Source organism: Rhinopithecus bieti, unplaced genomic scaffold (assembly GCF_001698545.2).
Source record: "Rhinopithecus bieti isolate Rb0 unplaced genomic scaffold, ASM169854v2 scaffold_15776, whole genome shotgun sequence".
Taxonomy (NCBI): Eukaryota; Metazoa; Chordata; class Mammalia; order Primates; family Cercopithecidae; genus Rhinopithecus; species Rhinopithecus bieti.
The window spans coordinates 1,776,009-1,797,949 of NW_016808836.1; the positions used below are offsets into that span (position 1 = coordinate 1,776,009).

At 50.6% G+C, this 21,941-nt stretch overlaps 1 protein-coding gene across 1 annotated transcript in view; it reads right to left on the reverse strand.

Moving 5' to 3' along the window:
• FCGBP (Fc gamma binding protein) overlaps positions 1-21,941 on the reverse strand; it is a 73,948-nt gene that overhangs the window by 25,736 nt on the left and 26,271 nt on the right. The window contains 14 exon segments of the mRNA XM_017887358.1: positions 990-1,008; positions 1,775-1,985; positions 2,625-2,781; positions 5,080-5,247; positions 6,057-6,244; positions 6,311-6,330; positions 6,332-6,355; positions 6,357-6,537; positions 13,567-14,134; positions 15,089-15,693; positions 17,973-18,072; positions 18,075-18,341; positions 18,344-18,456; positions 18,459-18,570. Of these exon segments, the coding sequence (XP_017742847.1) occupies positions 990-1,008; positions 1,775-1,985; positions 2,625-2,781; positions 5,080-5,247; positions 6,057-6,244; positions 6,311-6,330; positions 6,332-6,355; positions 6,357-6,537; positions 13,567-14,134; positions 15,089-15,693; positions 17,973-18,072; positions 18,075-18,341; positions 18,344-18,456; positions 18,459-18,570 (2,733 nt within the window).

Here is a 21,941-nt window from a genome sequence, read left to right on the forward strand (position 1 = left end):
TTGCAGACATCACAGACAAGGGACATCTCTCAGCAGGATGGCCCCCTGTCTGTGAAGCTGAGGCACAGCATGGCTTTGGGGCCGTCATTCATTTGTACATTTGTTCATTCACTTTTATTCATTAACTCATTCATTCCAAAATATCCGCTCAATCTCTGCTGTAGGAGAAATGGTGTGACATAGTAACTAAGGGCAGATCGCCTGGGCTTGAAGCCCGTTTCTGCTGTTTCCAAACTGTGTGACTCTGAGCAAGTTACTTCACCTCTTCATGGCTCAGTTTCCTGATTTGCAAATTGCAGGTAATAGTAGCACCTGCCTATGGAATTATAACCGAGTTAATAACACATGTAAAGTGCAGATGAAAGGGAAAAGGCTTCCCTTAAATCATTCGGATAGGAGAGATAAGTGGGGTAGACATGAAACAAGATTGGGAGGATGTGGCTTATTTTTTAAGCTAAGTGATGGGTAAGTACATGGACAGTCATTCCACTGTTCTCTTACTTTTGCATGTTTGAAAATTTTCAGCATAAAAGTTTTAGATATGTAATGCGTATGTAAAATATGCACACATAGCACTTAAAACGTTACCAGATACATAGTAAGCACTATCTACATATTTTCTGTTATTATTACTATTACTCATGTGAAGAGAACAACAGAGAGAGGGTCCCATTCCTCGGGCAGCTCATAGTCCTGCAAGGGAGACGGACATTAGACAAACACATGCTCCAGTCAAAGAAAAGGACCAACAGAGAGAGAGTGGGAGAGGGAAGCAGAGGGTGTTAGCAGCTGGTATAACAGATGAAAATCTTGTCTTTGTGGTCAGAAAGGCTCCCTTTTTCCAGACCTGGAAGGCAAAGCCACAACTTGACCTGGGGAGTCAGGGAAGGGTTTAAAGCTTCGGAGCCTATGGTCATATTTAGGAAGATCTTTACCACTGCCAAGTGGAGGGTGGACCAGAGGGAGCAAAGGTGGGAGCTGGGAGAGACCCAGGTAGGAGAGGACCAGCTAGACCACAGGAGGGCCATGGGGATGGAGAAAGGAGTGGGTACAAGAGACATTCAAGAGGCTGAGTAGACTAGCTGCAGTGGCTCACACCTGTAATCCCTGCAGTTTGGGAGGCCATGGCGGGAGGATCACTTGAAGTCAGGAGTTCGAGACCAGCCTGGCCAATATGGCAAAATCCCATCTCTACCAAATTAACTGTGTGTGGTGGCCCGTGCCTGTAGTCCCAGCTTCTCGGGAGGCTGAGGCAGGAGAATTACTTGAACCTGGGAGGCTGAGGTTGCAGTGAGCTTGAATCCAGGAGGCGGAGGTTGCACTCCAGCCTGGACGACAGAGTAAGACTCAGTCTCAAAAAGCACAAAAAACAGAGAGAGAGGCTGAGTCACCCAGGCGTGGTGGCTCATGCCATTAATCCCAATACTTGGGGAGGGCAAGGTGGGAAGATGGCTTGAGGCCTGGAGTTCAAGACCAGCCTGAGCAACATAGTGAGATGCCCCCATGTCTATGTCTCCACAAGAAAATTAAAAACTCGCTGGGCTTGGTGGTGCATGCCTGTAGTCCCAAATACTTGGGAGGTGAGGTGAAGGATTGCTTGAGCCAAGGAACTCGGGGCTGCAGGGAGCTATGACTGTACCACTGCACTCCAGCCTGGGTGACAGAGTGAGACCCTGACTCTAAAAGAAATAAATAAGAGACCAAGTAGACCAAGTAGGCTGTGGGGCTGATGAGCAGTGGGAAGGGTGAGGCCCCATATTCTGCCCCAGATGACTAGGTTCCTACCTCATAGTAGACACCATTGTGGTAGCAGCCGCATTGCTGGATGGGCACACAGGCTTCACCGTTGTAGAGGAAGCCGGCGTCACACTGGCAGCCCTCAGCACACCCATCTGGGCACTGCAGAGGGGCACTGAGAGCCGAGCAGCCCAGGGAACAGGTGTCTGCACAGAGCTCGTAGTGGCTGTTCGCTGGGCACTTCATGGCTGCAAGGAGGGGTGCCGATCAGAGCCCTGGGGAGGGAGGGGCTGCAAGGCCCAGGGTCTACCCTTGTGGACTTCAACCTCTCCCCTCCCTGCCCCTCTGCCTCTCTCCCTCACTCAAAACGACAAGAAAACTTTCCCTCCTCCAAGGGACTTACCACGTTGGGCCTCCAGCCCGCCTGGCAAGCACTCACATAAGGCAATGGATGCTTTGCTGCAGAGAAATGCCTCAGAGTTCCCACCACCCAGGCAGAAATCAAAAGACGCCACAATCTCTGCAGGCGACCCTGGGAAGATCCAACCAGCTCTGCTTCCGGCAGCCGAGGCGCCACGCCGGGCCCTGTGGGGCTGGCATGAGGCGCCCACAGAACTCCCTTCCTTTCCTGATACTTCTTTCTCCTGCCTCCCGGGAGGAACTCCGGCTGCTAGGCCCTCGCCGCCCTGCCACAGCCCTTGCTTCCCTGGCGGACGCCAGTGAAGTCCCCCCCCCCCACCTGGGGTGGGCGGCGGCTGAGGACAGGAGAGCCGGCACCACCTCCTCCCAGGAGTTGCCCCCCACTCATTGGCCGTTGCCCTGCCTGCGAGCCCGTTGCGGCTCTTCTGGAAGTCATCCTTGGGGTCGCCGCTCCCTGTAGTTCCCACACACGGGCCGGCACATCGCCTGGTGGTAGCCTTTCCGGGCCGCATAGGCTGACCCGCACGTGAGTAGCGGAGCAAGGTCGTTAGGCCACACGGCAGGTCGAAGTTCGAAAAAGGTCTCAATCACAACGTAACTGAACCAATGCTGGAGGCTCAGGATCTGGCCGATATGGCCAGCACCACGGGCGCTTCATGTCCAACCGTTCACCTGGGAGGCGAGAGACGCAGGCCACGCTTCAGAAAGTCAACTCTGAGTGGGGGTTGGACCCTACTTCAAGCCCATGCCTGATGCTGAAGAACTGTGTGTCCTCACCTCTTAGGTATTCACTTTTTGTATCTCTAAAACTGGTAGAATAATGGGGCCTGATAGTGGATTCAATGGTGGTCCATAATATGCATATTCACCCAGAATCCCATAATGTGAGCTTACTTGGAATAAAGTTCTTTGCAGATGGATTCAGGGAAATAACGTCAACATGAGATTGTCCTGGATTAAGCTGGGCCCTAAATCCAATGACAAGTGTCCTTATAAGAACCAGAAAGAAAAAGACACAGAGACACACAGAAAGGGCCACATGAAGATGAAGGCACAGATTAGAATGGTGTTGTCACAAGCCCAGAGAACCTGGAGCCTCCAGAGCTGGAAAGGGAAAGCAAGATCCCCCAACCAGTGCCTTTGGAGGCGGTGCAGCTCTGCCAACACCCTGATGTTGAACTTCTGACATCCAGGACTGTGGGAAAGTACATTTCTATTGTTTTAAGCCACCAAGCTTGTGGTAATTTGTTATGGCACCACCGGAAATGAACACAGGTCTCAGTGAAGTAACAAGCCTCCAGCGATCCTTTATGTACCACTGATGCAGCCATTAATAAGCAATGATTGCGGCCGGGCGCGGTGGCTCAAGCCTGTAATCCCAGCACTTTGGGAGGCCGAGACGGGCGGATCACGAGGTCAGGAGATCGAGACCATCCTGGCTAACACGGTGAAACCCCGTCTCTACTAAAAAACACAAAAAACTAGCCGGGCGAGGTGGCGGGCGCCTGTAGTCCCAGCTACTCCGGAGGCTGAGGCAGGAGAATGGCGTAAACCCGGGAGGCGGAGCTTGCAGTGAGCTGAGATCCGGCCACTGCACTCCAGCCTGGGCGACAGAGCGAGACTCTGTCTCAAAGAAAAAAACAAAAAAAAAATAAGCAATGATTGCTCCCAGAGTCACTTGCCCGAGTTCAAACAGTTTCCCCCTTACCCTCTTTGTGACCTTGGGCAAGTGAGTCACCTCTCCCTGTTTCTGTTTCCTTATCTCTCAGGTGGGAATAAGGTGTTTGCCCCATGGAACTGTTGTCAGGATCAAATAAATTAATGTCTGTAAAGTGCTGAGAAACATGGCTGGCACAGCATGCATGCTTCAGGAGCATTTGCGGTTACTAGCAGCTATGAGTGGAAGTTTTTCTTTTGAAGAGTAAATGGGCATCACAGGTTTATGCTTTAAAGCATCAGCGGGTGGAAAATTAGGCTGAATTCTTGGGGAACTGAACTCAAATCTATGAGCTGAGGACAGTGGTTTCAGTTTAAGTTTACTAGGTACCAACAAAGCCTCATAAATCCACCCCTGGACGGGGCACAATGGCTCGTGTCTATAATCCCAGCACTTTGAGAGGTCAAGGTGGGACGATCACTTGAGCCCAGGAGTTCAAGGTCAGCCTGAGTAACATATGGAGATCCTATCTCTACAAAATAAAAAAAATACAAAATAAATTGGTCAGGAGCAGTGGTTCACAGCTGTAATTCCAGCACTTTGGGAGGCCAAGGTGGGAGGGTCTCCTGAGCCCAGGAGTTTGAGACCAGCCTGGGCAACATAGCAAGACCCCTCTCTATACAAAAAAATTTGGCCAGGCATGATGGCTCACGCCTGTACTGCCAGCATTTTGGGAGGCCAAGGTGGGTGGACCCTGAGGTCAGGAAATTGAGACCATCCTGGGCAACATGGTAAAACCCCCGTCTCTACTAAAAATACAAAAAAGGAGCTGGGCGTGGTGGCGGGCACTTGTAGCTGAGACAGGAGAATCACTTGAACCCAGGAGGAAGAGGTTGCAGCGAGTCAAGATTGTGTTACTGCACCCTAGCCTGGGTGACAAAGCGAGTTTCTGTCTCAAAAAAAAAAAAAAGTCGCAGTTGTCCAGTTCACCAGATTAAGTCAGCAATTTATCAGCACCTTCGCCAATACTGCTACTAGAAAAACAGCTGCGTGTGTGTGTTTCAGTGGGATCTCAGGGGAAACCCCTCCACTGTAACTGAGATGCCAGTCTCCATATGACCAAATCTTCTCAGTAAGAAAAGCTCTGCAGAGCAGCACAGGGTTCAAGCTCCACATTTGCTGGGGGACTATGGGCCAGTGATGGGCCACCCCACTCTGAAAAATAAAGCAAGTCATAGTGCCTGCAGCTCCTGTTACAAACATACAGACACCATGGACATGAAGTGCCTGGCGGCCAAAAGGTCTGCAGTCAGCTGTATAGAAACGATAGCTGCTGTTGTTGTTAAGGGGGTGATAGTGTCACCGACAGATTGTCCTCTGTCCATGAAGCTTCTCCAGCCTTGGGCTGTCTCAACCTCTGATGGCACCACATCCTGCCAATGAGTGGCAGAATAGGGAGGTGAGTAGGACAGAATCCAGGATTGAGGTGGGGAGAGGATGGAGTGGGAGGGAGGAGACGGTGGGAGAGATTTGGAGAGAAAAGTCCATGCGGCCAGGCGCAGTGGTTCACCCCTGTAATCTCAGCACTTTGGGAGGCTGAGGCAGGCGGATCACAAGGTCAGACATTCGAGACCAGCCTGGACAACATGACGAAATCCTGTCTCTACTAAATACAAAAATTAGCCAGGCGTAGTGGTGGGGACCTGTAATCCCAGCTACTTGGGAGGCTGAGGCAGGAGAATCGATTGAACCCAGGAGGCGGAGGTTGTAGTGAGCCTAGATTGCACCATTGCATTGTAGCCTGGGTGACAGAGCAATACTCCATCTCAAAAAAAAGAAAGAAAAAGAAAGAAAGGAAGGAAGGAAGGAAGGAAGGAAGGAAGGAAGGAAGGAAGGAAGGAAGGAAGGAAAGTCAATGCGTGGAGGTGAAGAGGGTGGAGACTGAGGGACAGAGTAGGGGGAGCAGCTCCCAAGTCCCTGAGGACACCTCCCTCATTGGCTTCCCACTCTGGGTTCTTATTGGCAGCTTCTGTCCTCAGGGACCCCAGGCCTCGCACATGCACTCTCATCTCTGTGCCCCCAACTCCTGGGCTGAGACGCTGCCTGTGCCCCAACCACCCACAGGCCCTCGCCCCCTGCTTCCACATCCTGCTCTCACCGTGACCTTCCATTGTTCTGCTTCCAGCGCAGGTGAAGTTTGCCACCTGCTGTGATCACCCTGTCAACTGACTCGCCCCATTACCCAGCCACGTTTCCTGCAGGACGGCAAACTGATGCAGGCCAGGCCGGGGCGCAGGTCTGAGCCGCAATACAACGCAGGTGCCAGAAGCGAGCGGCGGCCATCGAAGGTGGTGTAGTGGGGGTCTCCCGACGCACTGGCAGGTGGCAGAGCCACGGCACCAGGCCCAAAGCTGCCTCCGATGCTGCAGCCTCGTGCGGGCCGCGCGAGGCTCACAGGCATACCGGCGCCCTCTGGCTAGTGGCAAAGGGAATCACATCCGGCCAGTGGTAGAAGGTCTGCTCGGTGGGTGGTAGGTGCCTGTGTACGCAGCCACAGGAGGCCAGAGGCAGGCAGGACTCACCACTGAGCGCAAAGCCCTCATCGCACACGCAGCCCTCATGGCATTCTGAGCCACAGCCTCCGCGCACTGGGAGGTCTCCACAGGACAGCGGGCAGCCGTAGGAACACGCCTCATAGTGGCTGTGGGGTGGACAGCTCAGTGCTGCAGGGAGAGGAGACATCAAGATCAAGAATTCCTGCTACCAGGGAGCAGGACTCGATACCCCCCAGCCCCCAATACATTCATATGCACACACACACTCAAACACACTCACACACAAGCGGTCCCCCAACACATTCGTATGCACACACAGATGCTCAAAGACACGCACACACAAGCAGTCCCATTGCAGGGAGCTTGGGGAACACATTACATCGCAGTTAATCTGATCCTGATAATTAAGAGTCTTTCCCAATTTAACTGTAGTTTGGAGTTATCTATTATGGTTTTTTCTTTTTTTTTTCTTTTTCTTTTTTTTGAGAAACGGGTCGCTCTGTTACTCAGGCTGGATGGAGCTCAGTGGTGCTTGCTATCACAGCTCACTGCAGCTTTGACCTCCTGGGCTCAAGCAATCCTCCCACTTCAGCCTCCTGAGTAGCCGGAACTATAGACGTGCACCACCATGCCTGGCTAACTTTTAAAATTTTGTATAGAGATGGGGTCTCGCTATGTTGCCTAGGCTGGCCTCAAGCTGCTGGGCTCAAGCAGTCCCCCTGCGTCAGCCTCCCGAAGTGCTGGGATTACAGCAATGAGCCATCACACCCGGACTTCTATTATGTCTTTAATGACCTTATTCAAGTTGGATACATGGTGTTGATATGTGGTATATATTTTAAACATGCATATGCATATATTTGTGTGTGTGTGTGTGTATAATCTATGCAGTGTATTTGTGAATGCCATACTTTTAGCTTCTTCCTTCTATAGCAGTAATTAAAATATTTAGCCAGTGTTATTAAAAACAAAAACAAAAAAAAACCTCCCTTCTCCCCTCCCCAAACTCCAGTCACTCCAGTCACTCCAGTCTATAAAAAGCAAATCTAAGTGGCTAAAACTAAACCACATTAAATCTCTATCTGTGCTGTCTAATACAGTAGCCACTAGCCACTTGGGACCATTTAGATATAAATTAATTAAAATGCAACAAAATTGAAGCTTTAGCACCTCAGTCACAATATCCTCACTGCAAGCGCTCAGCAGCTACATGTGACCTGTGGCAACCTGGTATGTATTTGAACAGCTCAAATATGGAGCTGTCATCATTGAAGTTCTGCTGGGTGGTGCTATTCTGAAGCTAACATCCAGCTTACAGGAGAATCATGGGGACATAGGGACAAGTTCAATAACACTCCAAAATAGCAACTAGCCAGATCCCGAAAGTAGAAAATTCTGCAGGATAAATGACCTATCTTTCCCAATAATTAAGTGACATAAACAAAAGGAAGAGCTAGATGGAGGGATAGATATGTGATAAGGCAAGTGAGTGAATTAGAATTAGAGTGTAGAGGCCGGGCGCGGTGGCTCACATGCGTAATCACGGCACTTTGGGAAGGCGAGGCGGGAGGATCATTTGAGGTCAGGAGTTTGAAACCAGCCTAGCCAACATAGTAAAACCCGTTTCTACTAAAAATACAAAAATTAGCTGGGCATGGTGGCGCATATCTGTAATCCCAGCTACGTGAGAGGCTGAGGTGGGAGAATTGCTTGAACCCAGGAGGCGGAGGTTGCAGTGAGCTGAGATCGCACCACTGCACTTCAGATTGGGCGACAGAGCGAGACTCCATCTCAAAAAAAAAAAAAGAAAAAGGAAAAGAAAAGAAACAGAATTAGAGTGTAGAGTCCAGGTGGTAGGTTTATGGGTCTTCACTGTAAAATTCTTTCAACTTTTTTGTATATTTGACAATTTCCATAATACTATGTTGGGAGGAACAAAGGAAGGAAATTCTGACAGAGTAAAAGCAACAGGGTAGATCAATCCAACGCAGTATGTGTATTTGGTTTGGTCCTAGAGCCAGACAAAATAGAAAAAAAACTTTTTTTTTTTTTTAGACAATTGGGAAAATTTGAACCCAGATTGGGTTTTACATGATGTTAGGGAATTGATATTATTTTTGTTACTGGTAATTAATTACCACATGCCCTCATATCTCTCTCTTCCTTCCTTTTTTTTTTTTTTTAGAGACAGGGTCTCACTGGAGTGCAGTGGCACAGTCTCGGCTCACTGCCGCCTCCACCTCCTGGGCTGAAGATATTCTCCCACCTTAGCCTCCTGAGTAGCTGAAATGATAGGCACTAGTCACCATGCCCGGCTTATTCTTTATTTTTATTTTTGTAGAGACAGGGGTTTTGTTATGTTGCCCAGGCTGGTCTTGAACTCCTGGCCTCCAGCGATCCTTCCACCTAGGCCTCCCAAAGTGCTGGGATTACAGGCATGAAAAGGAAAGTTCTGTTCCTTAAAAGTCCGTTTTTGTTGCTGAATACAGATGTTTACTGAAGTAGTTACAGGAGAACTCATCTGCCTAGAATTTGATCTAAAATATTCTATTAAAAAAAGAGGGTGTGGAGTGAGATGTAGAGGAACTAAGAATGGCAAAATACCAGTAATTGTTGAAGTTGGGTCAGGCCTCCATCTGCATGTCTAAGCCCTCATGATCCAGTCTTCTAGAACTTCCAAGAGGTACAAGGACAAGAGGAGTTTTGAGGAAACAAGAGATTCTCAATTTCCACAGAGGCCACAGAGTCTAATAATTAACAGCACAAAATCAGGAGCCAGCCTGTTCAAATCACCCCACCGGCTGTGTGACCTCAGGCTAGTTCCTTAACATCTCTGTGGTTCTCTTTCTTCATCTTGTAAAGTAGGAATAAGAGCAATTCCACCTCACGGGATGGTTGTGAGGATTCAATGAGAAACCCTTAGAACAGGACCTGCCCAGTGGGATGTGTGTCACACAACTGCTAGCTGGAATTATACGTGTCCTCCCTAAAAGGACAGCCCAAGAATGCTCTGTTAGAGGAGCATTCCTCCTTCCCATTGTCCACCTGTCCCCTTCACAAGCATGCTTTCTCCACTTTACAGAAGAGAACAGTGCAGTCCCCAACCCATCCTGAATCTTTTTTTTTTTTTTTCTTTTTTGGAGACAGAGTCTTGATCTATGGGCCAGGCTGGAGTGCAGTGGTGCGATCTCGGCTCACTGCAATCTCTGCCTCCCAGGTTTAAGCAAAGACTGTCCTGCCTCAACCTCCCGAGTAGCTGGGATTACAGGCGCTCACCACCATGCCTAGCTAATTTTTGTATTTTTTGTAGAGACAGGGTTTTGCCATATTGGCCAGGCTGGTCTTGAACTCCTCACCTCAAGTTATCCGCCCGCCTCGGCCTCCCAAAGTGCTGGGATTACAGGTGTGAGCCACGGCGCCCGGCCCCATCCTGAATCTTAACACATGGCACACTGCCCTGGGGTGTGAAACCTCTGAGGACATAAATAGACAATTTCAAATATTGCTATCACTGTGAACACAATGAATGCTCACTCATTATTGAGTAATGAATCAAAAGGAGGGCCTAATAGAATTGGCGGCTCACAGATAATAAAAAATAAATTTTGTGGTGTCTCACTGTGTGCCTTCCCTATGACTCAGGAGGGGTTCAGAGCACGGAGTGATGTTACTCTACCTGTACTCCGTCCACTCCCACCCACTTATCAATATCATGTAAGCCAGGAGCTGTGGCTCAAGTCTGTAATCTCAGCACTTTGGGAGGCCAAGGCGGGAGGATGGCTTGAGCCCAGGAGTTTGAGACCAGCCTAGACAACATAGCGAGATCTTGTGTCTACAAAAAATAAAAAAATAGCCAGGCATGGTAGTGTGCACCTGTAGTCCCAGCTACTCAGGAGGCTGACACAGGAGGACCACTCGAGCCCAAACATTGAGGCTACAGTGAGCTGTGATCATGCCACTGGACTCCAGCCTCAGTGACAGGATAATATCTTATCTCAAAAATAAATAAATATCATATATACAAAAATAAAAGGTAGGATTAGAGTTGATGCTGAACCCTGTCTCATTCTAACAATATATATGAAATACTGGGTGGGTGTAAGCTCCATTCATCTCACTGAATGATGCCATTACAATGGCCATTACAATTTACTTCTGTTTAATATTTTTATCAGTTGTGCACAAACAATACTTGCAATGATATCTTACTCCATTAAAAAAAACCACTTAGAGTCTTATAGTCTCAGGAATTTCTAAAACTTCTTACATCTTTTATAAGAAGGCTGTTTTGTTCCAGGAGGTTTCACACCTCAGGGCAACACGTCACATGTTAAAATTTGGGATGGGTGGAGACTGCACTGCTTATTTTATTTTATTTAATTTAATTTAATTTAATTTAATTTAATTTAATTTAATTTAATTTTTTGAGACAGAGTCTTGCTCTGTTGCCCAGGCTGGAGTGCAGTGGCGTGATCTCGGCTTACTGCAACCTCCACCTTCCTGGTTCAAGCGATTCTTCTGCCGGAGCTTCCTGAATAGCTGGGATTACAGGCAACCACCACCACACCCTGCTAATTTTTAGTATTTTTAGTAGAGACGGGGTTTCACCGTGTTGGCTAGCCTAGTCTCAAACTCCGGGCCTCAGATGATCCAGCCACCTCAGCCTCCCAGAGTGCTGGGATTACAGGCATGAGCCACAGCACCCAGCTTGCACTGTTTTTCAGAAACAGGCTCTTGCTATGCTGCCCAGGCTGGTCTCTAACTCCAGGCCTCTAGAGATCCTCCCACCTCAGCATCCTGAGTAGCTAGGATGATAAAAATTCTGAAATCTTAGTCATATATGTGTATGCTTGTGGCAGAGAAGTGTGATGGGGATCGTGACACAGGCTTCCAAGGGTCACGTCTTGACTCTGGGCATGACCATGGTGCTTGCTTTGGCCAATGGGACATTGGCAATCATGATACCAAGTAGAGCCTTGGAAAGTGCTTGCACACTTGGGCTTGTGTGCTCTTGTTGCTTTTAGGAATCTTGAGGGCACCTTGGGAAGAAGCCTGGGCTCACCTACTGGAAAATGAGACCAAGTGGAGCAGAGACAAAAAGTCCCAGCTGAGGGCCCTCCAAACCAACCAGCTTGACAACTGCCAGATGTGTAAAATCACCCTTGATCACCCAGCCTCGGCTGAGCCTCTAACAGCCTGCAGAGAGCAACCAAGCTGGCCCAGGCTGGGAGAACAGCTCAGCAGCCCCCAGAATCATCAGAAAGAATAAATACTTGGCCAGGCATGGTGACTCATGCCTGTAATGTATGACTATGAGGACTATGTATCTGGTGAATACATTTAAAAGAGGAGCAAAAGTCAAGTAATAGTTTCATTTTGAAATATCAATACTATGTTGATAATTGTGGAAACTAAATGATGGATATATTCGGGCTCACTATCCTAGTTCACTTTGGGTATGTTTAAATTTTTCCCTAATAAAAAGGTTCTTAAGGCTGGGCGCAATGGCTCACGCCTGTAATTCTAGCACTTTGGGAGACCGAGTTGGGCGGATCACTTGAGGTCAGGAGATCAGAATCAGCCTGGCCAACATGGTAAAACTCCGTCTCTATTAAAAATACAAAAAAATTAGCCAAGCGTGGTGGCGGTCATCTGTAGTCCCAGCTACTTGAGAGGCTGAGGCAGGAGAATTGCTTCAACCCAGGAGGCAGAGGTTGCAGTGAGCTGAGTTCGCGCCACTGCACTCCAGCCTGAATGACAGAGTGAGACTCCATTTCAAAAAAAAAAAGAAAAAAAAAAAGTTCTTAAAAGTCAAAAGTTACCATTTGTTGGAAATTATACATTTTATAATTATTTCAGGTGAAAAACTAGACATGTATGCTTCCAATTAATTCCAAAATTCAAAAACTTTAGAAGTCAGAATAGTGGTTACCTCTTGGGGTTGGGAACCTGGATTTTTTTTTCTTGAGTTTGTGACTGTTCACACAGATTTGTTATCTCGGTGAAAACTGATCAAGCTGTTAGCTTATGATATGTACATATTTGTAAATATCTGTATTATATTTCAATAATGAATTTTAAAAATTAAAAATCAGGTGAGAGGAAACTGGTACGATGGCTCACACCCGTAATCCCAGTATTTTGAGAGGTCGAGGCAGGAGGATTGCTTGAGCCCAAGAGCTCAAGATCAGCCTGGGCAAAAAATCAGAACCCTGCCTCTTTAAAAAATATTTTAAAAATTAGCTGGGGTGGTACATGCCTGCCGTTTCAGCTACTCAGGAGGCTGAGGCAGGAGAATCACTTGAGCCCAGGAGTTCCAGGCTGCAGTAAGCTATGATTGCACCACTGCACTCCAGCCTAGGCAACAGAGCAAGACCCCATCTTAAAAAAAAAAAAAAATTCAGGTGAGAGGATACATGGCTTTTCAAACTTCCTTCACAGGCAAGCAAAGGCATTGGAAAACCATTCATGCACCCACCTCTGAAACAAGGCTCTCAAACTGACTGTCCAAGGGGTCAGGCAGATGTAAATAAGTGAGGTAGGATAGATGGGGACCAAAAAGAACCAGACAGGGGATGAGACTCCTAATGACAATACTGTTGCTCGTATCTCAATGACAGCTGTTATGTGGGAATCAGACCCTGGGCCACCAGGTGTACTCAGTCATTTTACAAATACTAACTGCCACCAGGCATGGTGGCTCACGCCTGTAATCCTAGCACTTTGGGAGGCTGAGGTGGGCGGATCACGAGGTCAGGAGATTGAGACCATCCTGGCCAACATGGTGAAACCCCATCTCTACTAAAAATACAAAAATTAGCTGGGTGTGGTGGCGTGTGCCTGTAATCCCAGCTACTCTGGAGGCTGAGGCAGGAGAATAGCTTAAACCAGGGAGTCAGAGGTTGCAGTGAGCCGAGATCAAGCCACTGTACTCCAGCCTGGTGATAGAGCGAGACTCCGTCTAAAAAAAAAAACTAATAACAATTGCATGCCCACCATCTGTGACTTTCTAGCTATCATGATCCCAGGTGTGTAACTGAACCTTTCTGAACCTCAATTTCTTCATCTGTTAAATGGGTATAACCACAATCCCTACCTTATACGGCTATTATAAGGATTAAATGAATTAATGATATTTATACATTAATGACTATATATATAAGGCTGAGTCCCCCAGTTGCCCCTTCCGGTACTCACGGCAAAGGTTTTCACTCCTCCAGGGGTGCACTGTGGCTGCAGCAGCCTGGCATGCAGCAGCATAGGTGGCCAATGCATCACATAGTGGCCCAGACTGGCCTGGCAGCAGGCAGCGGTCATAGACACAGTCGCGCACGGCACCCTGGGGGTCCAGCTTGCTGTGGCACTCTCGGAAGGGCCCATTGGGGTCAGCAAGGATTCCACACTCATTCTTGCTCTGCAGCTGCTGGGCCACCAGGGAGTCCAGCTTGGGACAATCACCCGGTTCAGTTGCTCCACAGCCGGACCTCGTCTCTTCTTGCCAGCTGTTCCCAAAAGCCAGTGCATTGGCAGCTTGACCCCCACCCCGCAGAGCCAGGTCGTCAGCTGGGTCCCCGTTGAAGTTCCCACAGAGTCCACACAGGGCCTCAGCATAGCTGCTGGGCACCTTGGCAGTCACTCGTGCATCCCAGTTATAGGTGACAGTCAGACCAAAGTCCGTGCGCACGACGGCGTCCGTGCCCTGGCGGAACACCTGCACCTGCCCATCTGCTGCTTGGAAGGGCAGGTACTGAAGGACGTCATCCACCTGGGTGGAGATGCAAGAGGGCCACCTGGTCAGGCTATTCACGGCTCTGTGGCCCAACCTTCAACTCACTCACCTCCAGCTACCCTGGCCTCCTTGCTATTCTCTTGGACATACTATGCTCAGTCCCACCTCAAGGCCTTTGCACTTGCTGTTCCCTCTGCCTGGCTCACCATTCACCCCTCTTCATTCCTAAAGCACCAGCTTAAATTTAAATGCCTCACCCATGGCCTTCAAAACCTCCATGATCTGTCTATCTCCCCATTACTTCCCTTACCTCACCTCTTCTCACTGTCCCTCTCACTCAGGCTGCTGCGACCATACTAGCTTCCTTTTTTCTTTTTTTTTGACAGGGTCTCACTCTGTTGCCCAGGCTGGAGTGCAGTGGTGCAATCTTGGCTCACTGCAACCTCTGCCTCCTGGGTTCAAGTGATTCTCCCTCAGTCTCCCTAGTAGCTGAGATTACAGGTGTGAACCACTGTGCCTGGCTAATTTTTTTTTTTTTTTTTTTTTTTTTTTTTTTTTTTTTGTATTTTTAGTAGCGAGAGGGTTTCACCATGTTGGTCAGGCTGATCTCAAACCTCAGATGATCCACCCTCCTTGGCCTCCCGAAGTGCTGGGATTACAGGCGTGAGCCACCGTGCCCGGTCACTAGCTTCCTTTTAAAAATAGAGACGGCGGTCTCACTCTGTCACCCAGGCCAGAGTGCAATGGCCTGATCATTGCTCACTTCCTAGCATTTCGGGAAGCTGAGGCAGGGAGTGTCACTTGAGCCCAGGAGTTGGAGACCAGCCTGGGCAACTTAGTAAGACTCCGTTCTCCACAAAAGGAAAAGGAAAACGAAAAAAAATAAGATCTTCTAACGGGCCTCCCCCACGCCCAGACCCACCCAGAGCTCCAAGTCTTCAGAGGGTATTTCCTGCCCGGCCACCCAGCCCTGGGTGCTGCATCGCTCACCAGCACTTGCCCGGGGTACTCCCGGCGCACCGCCACCTTCACCCCGCGGGCCTCCACCAGCACGGCGCGCGTGTAGCTCACAGTCTGGCTGCCCCGATGCTCATTTTCCACCAGCACCCGGAAGGCGGGCAGCGCTGCGTTCTGGCCGCATGAGCCGACCAGCAGGTACGTGCAGGTGCCCATAAAGTCGAAGCGCCGGCCGTCGAAGCTCACATAGTGTGGGTCCCCGGACCCCTGACAGGTCCCAAAGCGATTGGGGTAGCAGCCCAGGAGCCCATTCTGGTCGCTGCAGATCTCACCCGCCGGGCAGCCCTGTGTGTCGCGGCAGGTCACCTGATGGGTGGCGCCGTTGCAGGTGCAGCGCCTTTGGCACGACTCGTCCGCCCACACCTCCTGGCCCGGAGCTAGCTGGAGACCCTGGAAGGTGCAGCCGCACGACGAGGTCGGCACACAGGCGCCGCCGCTGGCCACGAAGCCCGGAAGGCACACGCAGCCCTCTACGCAGGGGCGCCCGGAGCAGTTGGACGGCGCCGCAGTGTCGTTGCAGGAGGCCGGGCAGGGAGGGCCGCAGAGCTCATAGCGGCTGTTGGCTGGGCAGGACAGGGCTGCGGGGAGATCAGAGAGGGTGGATCAGGCCCGAGCAGCAGGGACCGTCGAAGGGCGCCCTATTGGGGACAGCGCCCAGGAATTCCCTCCTCAAACCCCGCTCTTCTCTCAGAGCTCGCCATCTCAGATAATGGCACTGCCATCCTTCTGGGTGCTCCTGTGCCACACCCTAGCGATGCAGTTAATCTCTACCCCGCCAACCCCCTAACGCTTACTGGACAACCAATCTGTCAGCAAGTCCTGTGAGCTCCATATTCAAAATCTACCCAGACTGGCCAGGAGTGGTGGCGCACGCCTGTAATCCGAGCTACTCAGGAGGCTGAGGCAGGATAATCACCTGAACCAGGAAAGCGGAGGTTGCAGTGAGCCCAGACGGTACCACTGCACTCCAGCTTGTGCACAGAGCAAGACTTTGTCTCAAAAAAAAAAAAAAAAAAAAAAAATCCACCCTGTAGTTACAGAATCTGCCTCTGGTCCTATCCACCGTGGCAGCCTCCTGCCTGGGCTCCCTCCTGCTCCCCCAGCCTGTTCCTCACACCAGTCCGAGGGATCTGGGAAGGTCTGGGTCAGATCAGGTCCCTCCCTGTCTCAGAGTACTCCCGTGGCTTCCTCTCACTCAGGGTAAATGCCAGAGTCCTTCCCATGCCCCAGGAGGGCTTGTGCCATCTGCTCCTCTCACCTCTCGGCCCTTACCTCCTCTCCCTTTCCCTCGGGCTTACTCTGCCCCAGCCCCAGCTGCCTTCTCCTCCCGGGTCCTCACGCTTCCACCTCAGGGCCTTTGCATTGCCTGTGCCCTCTGCCTTCCCCTTCCACAGAAAGCCCACTGGGGCCCAGGTGGCCTGGGTTCAAATTCCAGATCTCTCCTCAACCACTGACTCCAATCTCCCCATGCCTCAGTTTCCCCATCAGTAAGATGGGATAATGTAGTCCAGACCTCACACAGCTGTTGTGGGGATTAAATGAGTTGATCTATGGGGAAACGTTCTGTGGACATCACTGTTAGGTCTTAGCTGACTCCATTGCCTGACCATGGTCTCAGCTCCAATGTTACCTGCCCAGAAAGGCCTTCCCTGGTCACCCTCTTCACGAGGCTCACAGTCACTGTCATTGCATGAAATTGTTTCTTTGGCTCTCTGAAGATACTTCCTAGTTTATCTGCTCACTGTCTGTGTCCCTCCCCTCCCTCTAAGAGATAAGTCCTATGGGAGTGGGGACCTGATCTGTCTCAATCACTGCTGAGTCCCCAGCACCAAGGACAGGGCCTGGTGCACAGCAGGTGCTCATGAAATACTGCAGAGATGAATGGGAGAATAAATGAACTTTCTGGTTCCCATTTTGCGCCAGGCGTGGGGTTGGGTGTGGGGTGTGGGGTGCTTACTGGGCAGTGGGGACACAGACAGCACTAGCCAACACAAACACCTAGTGGCCTCTATGTCCCCCCTGTACTTACTCCCCTCCCTCTGGGCCTGGATGCCTCTTCCTCCCTCCCACCTGTCCTTTCTGCCTCTGGGACATGTCTCTGGGAGCCTCACTCAAGGGCAGGAACAGATCTATGCTGGTCCTCACTGTGTCTTCGATATCATCAGCATGCACAGGGGGGCAGGCAGGGGTTCAAGGAATGCTTGTGGAATGAATGAGTGAATGATAAAGCAGATGGACACCTGGCTAAAGAGCCTAAGCCTCATCTAGAGGGCAATGGGAGTCATGGGAGGACTATAGGCAAAGGAAGAGACATCACATGTCTGTGTTGGGATTCTGCAGACACGAATTCCTGTCCTGCCAAGCCTTTGAGCATGCTGTTCTCTGGGCCTGCAACTCACTTCCTCCTCTGTCTCTCGGCAACTTTCTTATGGGTTTCAAATTGGACATCCCTTTCTCTAGAAAACCCTCCCTGACCACCCCTGCTTCCCAGGCTGGGCTGGGAACCTCCTCTGGTTTCCCATAGCCCCCACTGACTTCCTCCATCCTGGCCCTGACCCCTCTGCCTGTGTCCCCCCAGTCCCAGCCCTGACTCATCTGCCTGTCTCTCTCTCATCCTGGCCCCAACCCCTCCGAGTGGGCCTCCCCATCCTGCCTGGACCCCTCCATACTGTGAATGTCTAGTGAAACATCTCCTCCAACCTTAGGCTCATTGTGGCTGGCTATCTTGGCCATTACTAGGCCCCTGGCATTGCCCAGCACCAGGCTGAACCACAATAACTTCTCAGATATTGAGCAGATGCTAGGGATCTCCTGCCCCTCACTGTATGCTCCCAGCACCCCCCAGGGCATCACTCACGGCAGTTGGCTGGAGGTCTCCAGTTCCCAACTGAGATGCCAAGCTCCAGACAGGCCTGGGCATAGGCGCTGAGGCCACGGCACAGACTGAGCCGCTCCCCCCACCGACCACACCACAGGTCATATACACCCACTGCTCCAGAAGGGCCTGGGGGTCCAGGGTGTCATGGCAGAGCAGCGAGGGGCCATCAGCTTGGTCAGCCATGCCCACAGAGTCTGTCCCCTCATAGTGTTGGCCTGGCCTTGGGGTGGCAGAAGAGGGACAGTTGTTCTGGCAGCCATCCTCACACAGGTAGTCCCCATCATCCAGCTTCCAGCTACTTGCGAACTCCACGGCGTCAGGAGCCAGATTCCCGTCAGGCGGCAAGGAAGTCGGTCTGCTGAGGTCACCGATTATAGATTGCCACACAGCCCGCACCCACCCTCGGGTCTTGGGAAATGCGCGCGGGGCAGGCTGCAGTGCGCCAGCTGGCGGAAGTCCCAGTATAAGTGACCACCAGCCCAAAGACCAGCTCCACCACAGCCTGCAGTCCGCTCTGGTACACACGCAGGCGACCCTCGCTCAGGGAGACTGGCAGGCGCGAGCGCTGTTTGTCAACCTGCAGAGTGGGTGAGGAGGGGGTGGTCAGGCCCCTGTGCCATCTGGCCTCCAGTCCTCATCTCTGGGCCTCCCACCTGCTCCCCTGCTCTGGCTGCACTGGGACTCATTCTTTCTGCTACTGCCACCACCAGAGACCTTGCCTCTTGCAGTACCTGTGGCCTGAAATGTTCTTTCTGCAGACGTGCATGTGACTCACTCCTGTACCTCCTATAAAATATTTGCTCAGTGAGGTGCCCCTCTGCCCAGTCACTGCACTGTCTGGGAAGTGAGGAGCGCCTCTGTCCGGCCGCCCCACCGTCTGGGAAGTGAGGAGCGCCTTTTCCTGGTTGCCCCACCATCTGGGAAGTGAGGTGCCCCTCTGCCCAGCTGCCCCACCATATGGGAAGTGAGGAGCGCCTCTGCCTGGCCACTGCGCCATCTGGGAAGTGAGGAGCGCCTCTGCCCGGCTGCTGTGTGACCCTCCAAGTGTGAAGTGACAATCTTGTGTGTGATCTTTCTGCCCTCCCCAAGTTTGCATTTTCGACATTAAAGTGTGCTTTTTAATTAAAAGTTTTAAATTGGAGAATATATTTTTAAAGTATTTGCTCGAATGTCACTGACTCAAGCCTTCCCTGACCACCCTATTTTATTATTTTATTTTATTTATTTATTTATTTATAGAGATGAAGTGTTGCTATGTTGCCCAGGCTGGTCTCAACTCCTGGCCTCAAACAATCCTCCTGCCTCAGCCTCCCAAAGTGCTGGAATTACAGGCATGACCCACAGGACCCAGCCTACAACCCATTTTAAATGGCAGTCTTGGGCCAGGTGCAGTGACTCACGCCTGTAATCCAAGCACTTTGGAAGGCTGAGGTGGGTGGATCACTTGATGTCAGGAGTTCAAGACCAGCCTGGTCAATATGGCGAAACCCCATCTCTACTAAAAATACAAAAATTAGCTGGGTGTGGTGGGGCACGTCTGTAATCCCAGTTACTCAGGTGGCTGAGGCAGGAGAATTGCTTTAACCCAGGAGGTGGAGGCTGCAATGAGCCAAGATCATGCCAAACAGAGTGAGACTCTGTCTAAAAAAAAAAATGGCAGCCTCTCCCTACTCCATAACCTCCTTCCCTGCTTTCCTTTTTTTTTCTATAGCATCTGGCCTTCTAAAATATAACTCACAAATTGACCATGTTTATCATCTGTCTCACTCCATCAGAATGGCAGCTCCACAAAGACAGGGGTTTGGGTCTGCTTTGATCACTGCTTTATCCCCAATGCATAGAACAGGGCCTGGTGGAATCACAGGCACTTACTAAGTGAATGAAGTCACTGCTGCATTTAATAAACATTCACTGGGAACTCACTCTGTGCCTGGCCTTGGGCTGGGAGATACTGGGAATATGAAGGTAACAGAGATAGCCCCAGGCCCTACACTCGTGGGGCTCCCAGTCCACTGGGAGAAAGAGACCCATCACCAGACAATGGGAGCTCAGAGGGGTCAGGGCAGAGGTGGGAGAAGCACAGGCAGAAAAGTCAAGGCCAGGATCAGAAAGGCCCAGGCGGACAAGTCAGGGATGGGATAGGGGAGGTACAGGCTGAGGGTTCAGAGCTGGGATAGTGGGGAGATAGGAGGCTGTGAAAACCTAGATAAATGGTCAGATTTAACCTTGCTGGTCAGGGAAGGCTTCCCAGAGGAAAGAATAATTGTGATGAGCCTTAAAGGACCAGTAAGAGAGAAAGAGCCAGGAAAACCGGGAGGGAGTATGATATTCCCATTCAAATGTCCTGAGCGGACAGAGATCCTGGCCAGTCCATCTGGCTTGGTGTTATGGACTCAATATCTGTGTCTCCTGCAAAGCCCACATGTTGAAATCTTAACACCCAACATGATGGTATTAAGAGTCGGGGGAGGCCTTTGGGAGGTGAGTAGGTCATGAGGGTGGCACCCCCACGAATGGGATTAGTGCCCTTATGACAGAGGCCTCAGAGAGCTCTCGGGTCCTCTTTCCACTGTGTGAGGATACAGGGAGAAGTAAGCCATTTGCAACCTGGAGGAGCACCCTCACCCTCACCTGGCAGCACTGGTGACCTCATCTTGGACTTCTAGCCTCCAGAACTGTGAGAGACAAGGTTGTGTTGTTTGTAAGCCTCCCAGGTTCTGGTATTATAGAAGCCTAAAGTCTGACTAAGAACCAAGAGATAAGAACTATGTCTCTCTGTGCCCTGGGGCATCTTTTTTTTTTTTTTAGATGGAATCTTGCTCTGTCACCAAGGCTGGGCTGCAGTGGCACGATCTTGGCTCACTGCAACCTCTGCGTCCCAAGTTCAAGTGATTCCCCCACCTGGGATTACAGATGCCTACCACCACGCCCAGCTAATTTTTGTATTTTTAGTAGAGATGGGGTTTCACCCTGTTAGCCAGACTGGTCTTGAACTCCTGACCTCAAGTGATCTGCCCCCCCAATCCCCCTCCCCTCAGCCTTCCAAAATGCTGTGATTACAGGCATGAGCCACTGTGCCTAGCCTTTTATTTTTTTAATTAATTTTTTAAAATTTAAATTAGAAATGGGGTCTCACTATGTTGTCCAGGCTGGTCTGGAGCTCCTGGCTCAAGCAATCCTCCCACCTCAGCCTCCCAAAGTGCTGGGATTATAGGTGTGACCCACCGCACCCAGCCTGGGCATCGCTTTCTTACTCTTTCCTTACACATTCTCTGAGCTGTGTCAGAGCTGAGACTTGAAGTGTAGAAAGTCTTAGCCAAGAGGATGGAATATGAAAAAAGGAGCCACAGGAGAGAGGACAGCACGAGCAGTGGCCCAGAGGGAAGACAGAGCATTCACTCATTCCGGTTCCCAGCAAAGCGCCTGTGAGTCCCACTGCGTGGCCTGCTCTGTGCCAGCTGGTGCTTTAGACACTGCAGTGATGGAGACAGCCATGGACCCATGCTCAGAGCTCTCAGTCCAGAATGGCTGCTCAAATCTGTCTCTCCCCTAAGTCCAGTGATCTCCATTTTAATTTTTCTATTTTTTTATTTATGTATTTTTTTGAGACACTTTTGCTCTGTCACCCAGCCTGGAGTGTAGTAGCAGCATCATAGCTCACTGCAGCCTCGACCTCCTGGGCTCAAGCCATCTTCCTGCCTCAGCCTCCCAAGTAGCTGGGACCACAGGCAGGCGCCACCACATCCAGTTATTTTATTTTATTTTTTTTGGTAGAGATAGGGTCTCCCTTTTTTTTTTTTTTTTTTTTTTTTTGAGACGGAGTCTCGCTCTGTCACCCAGGCTGGAGTGCAGTGGCCGGATCTCAGCTCACTGCAAGCTCCGCCTCCCGGGTTTACGCCATTCTCCTGCCTCAGCCTCCCGAGTAGCTGGGACTACAGGCGCCCGCCA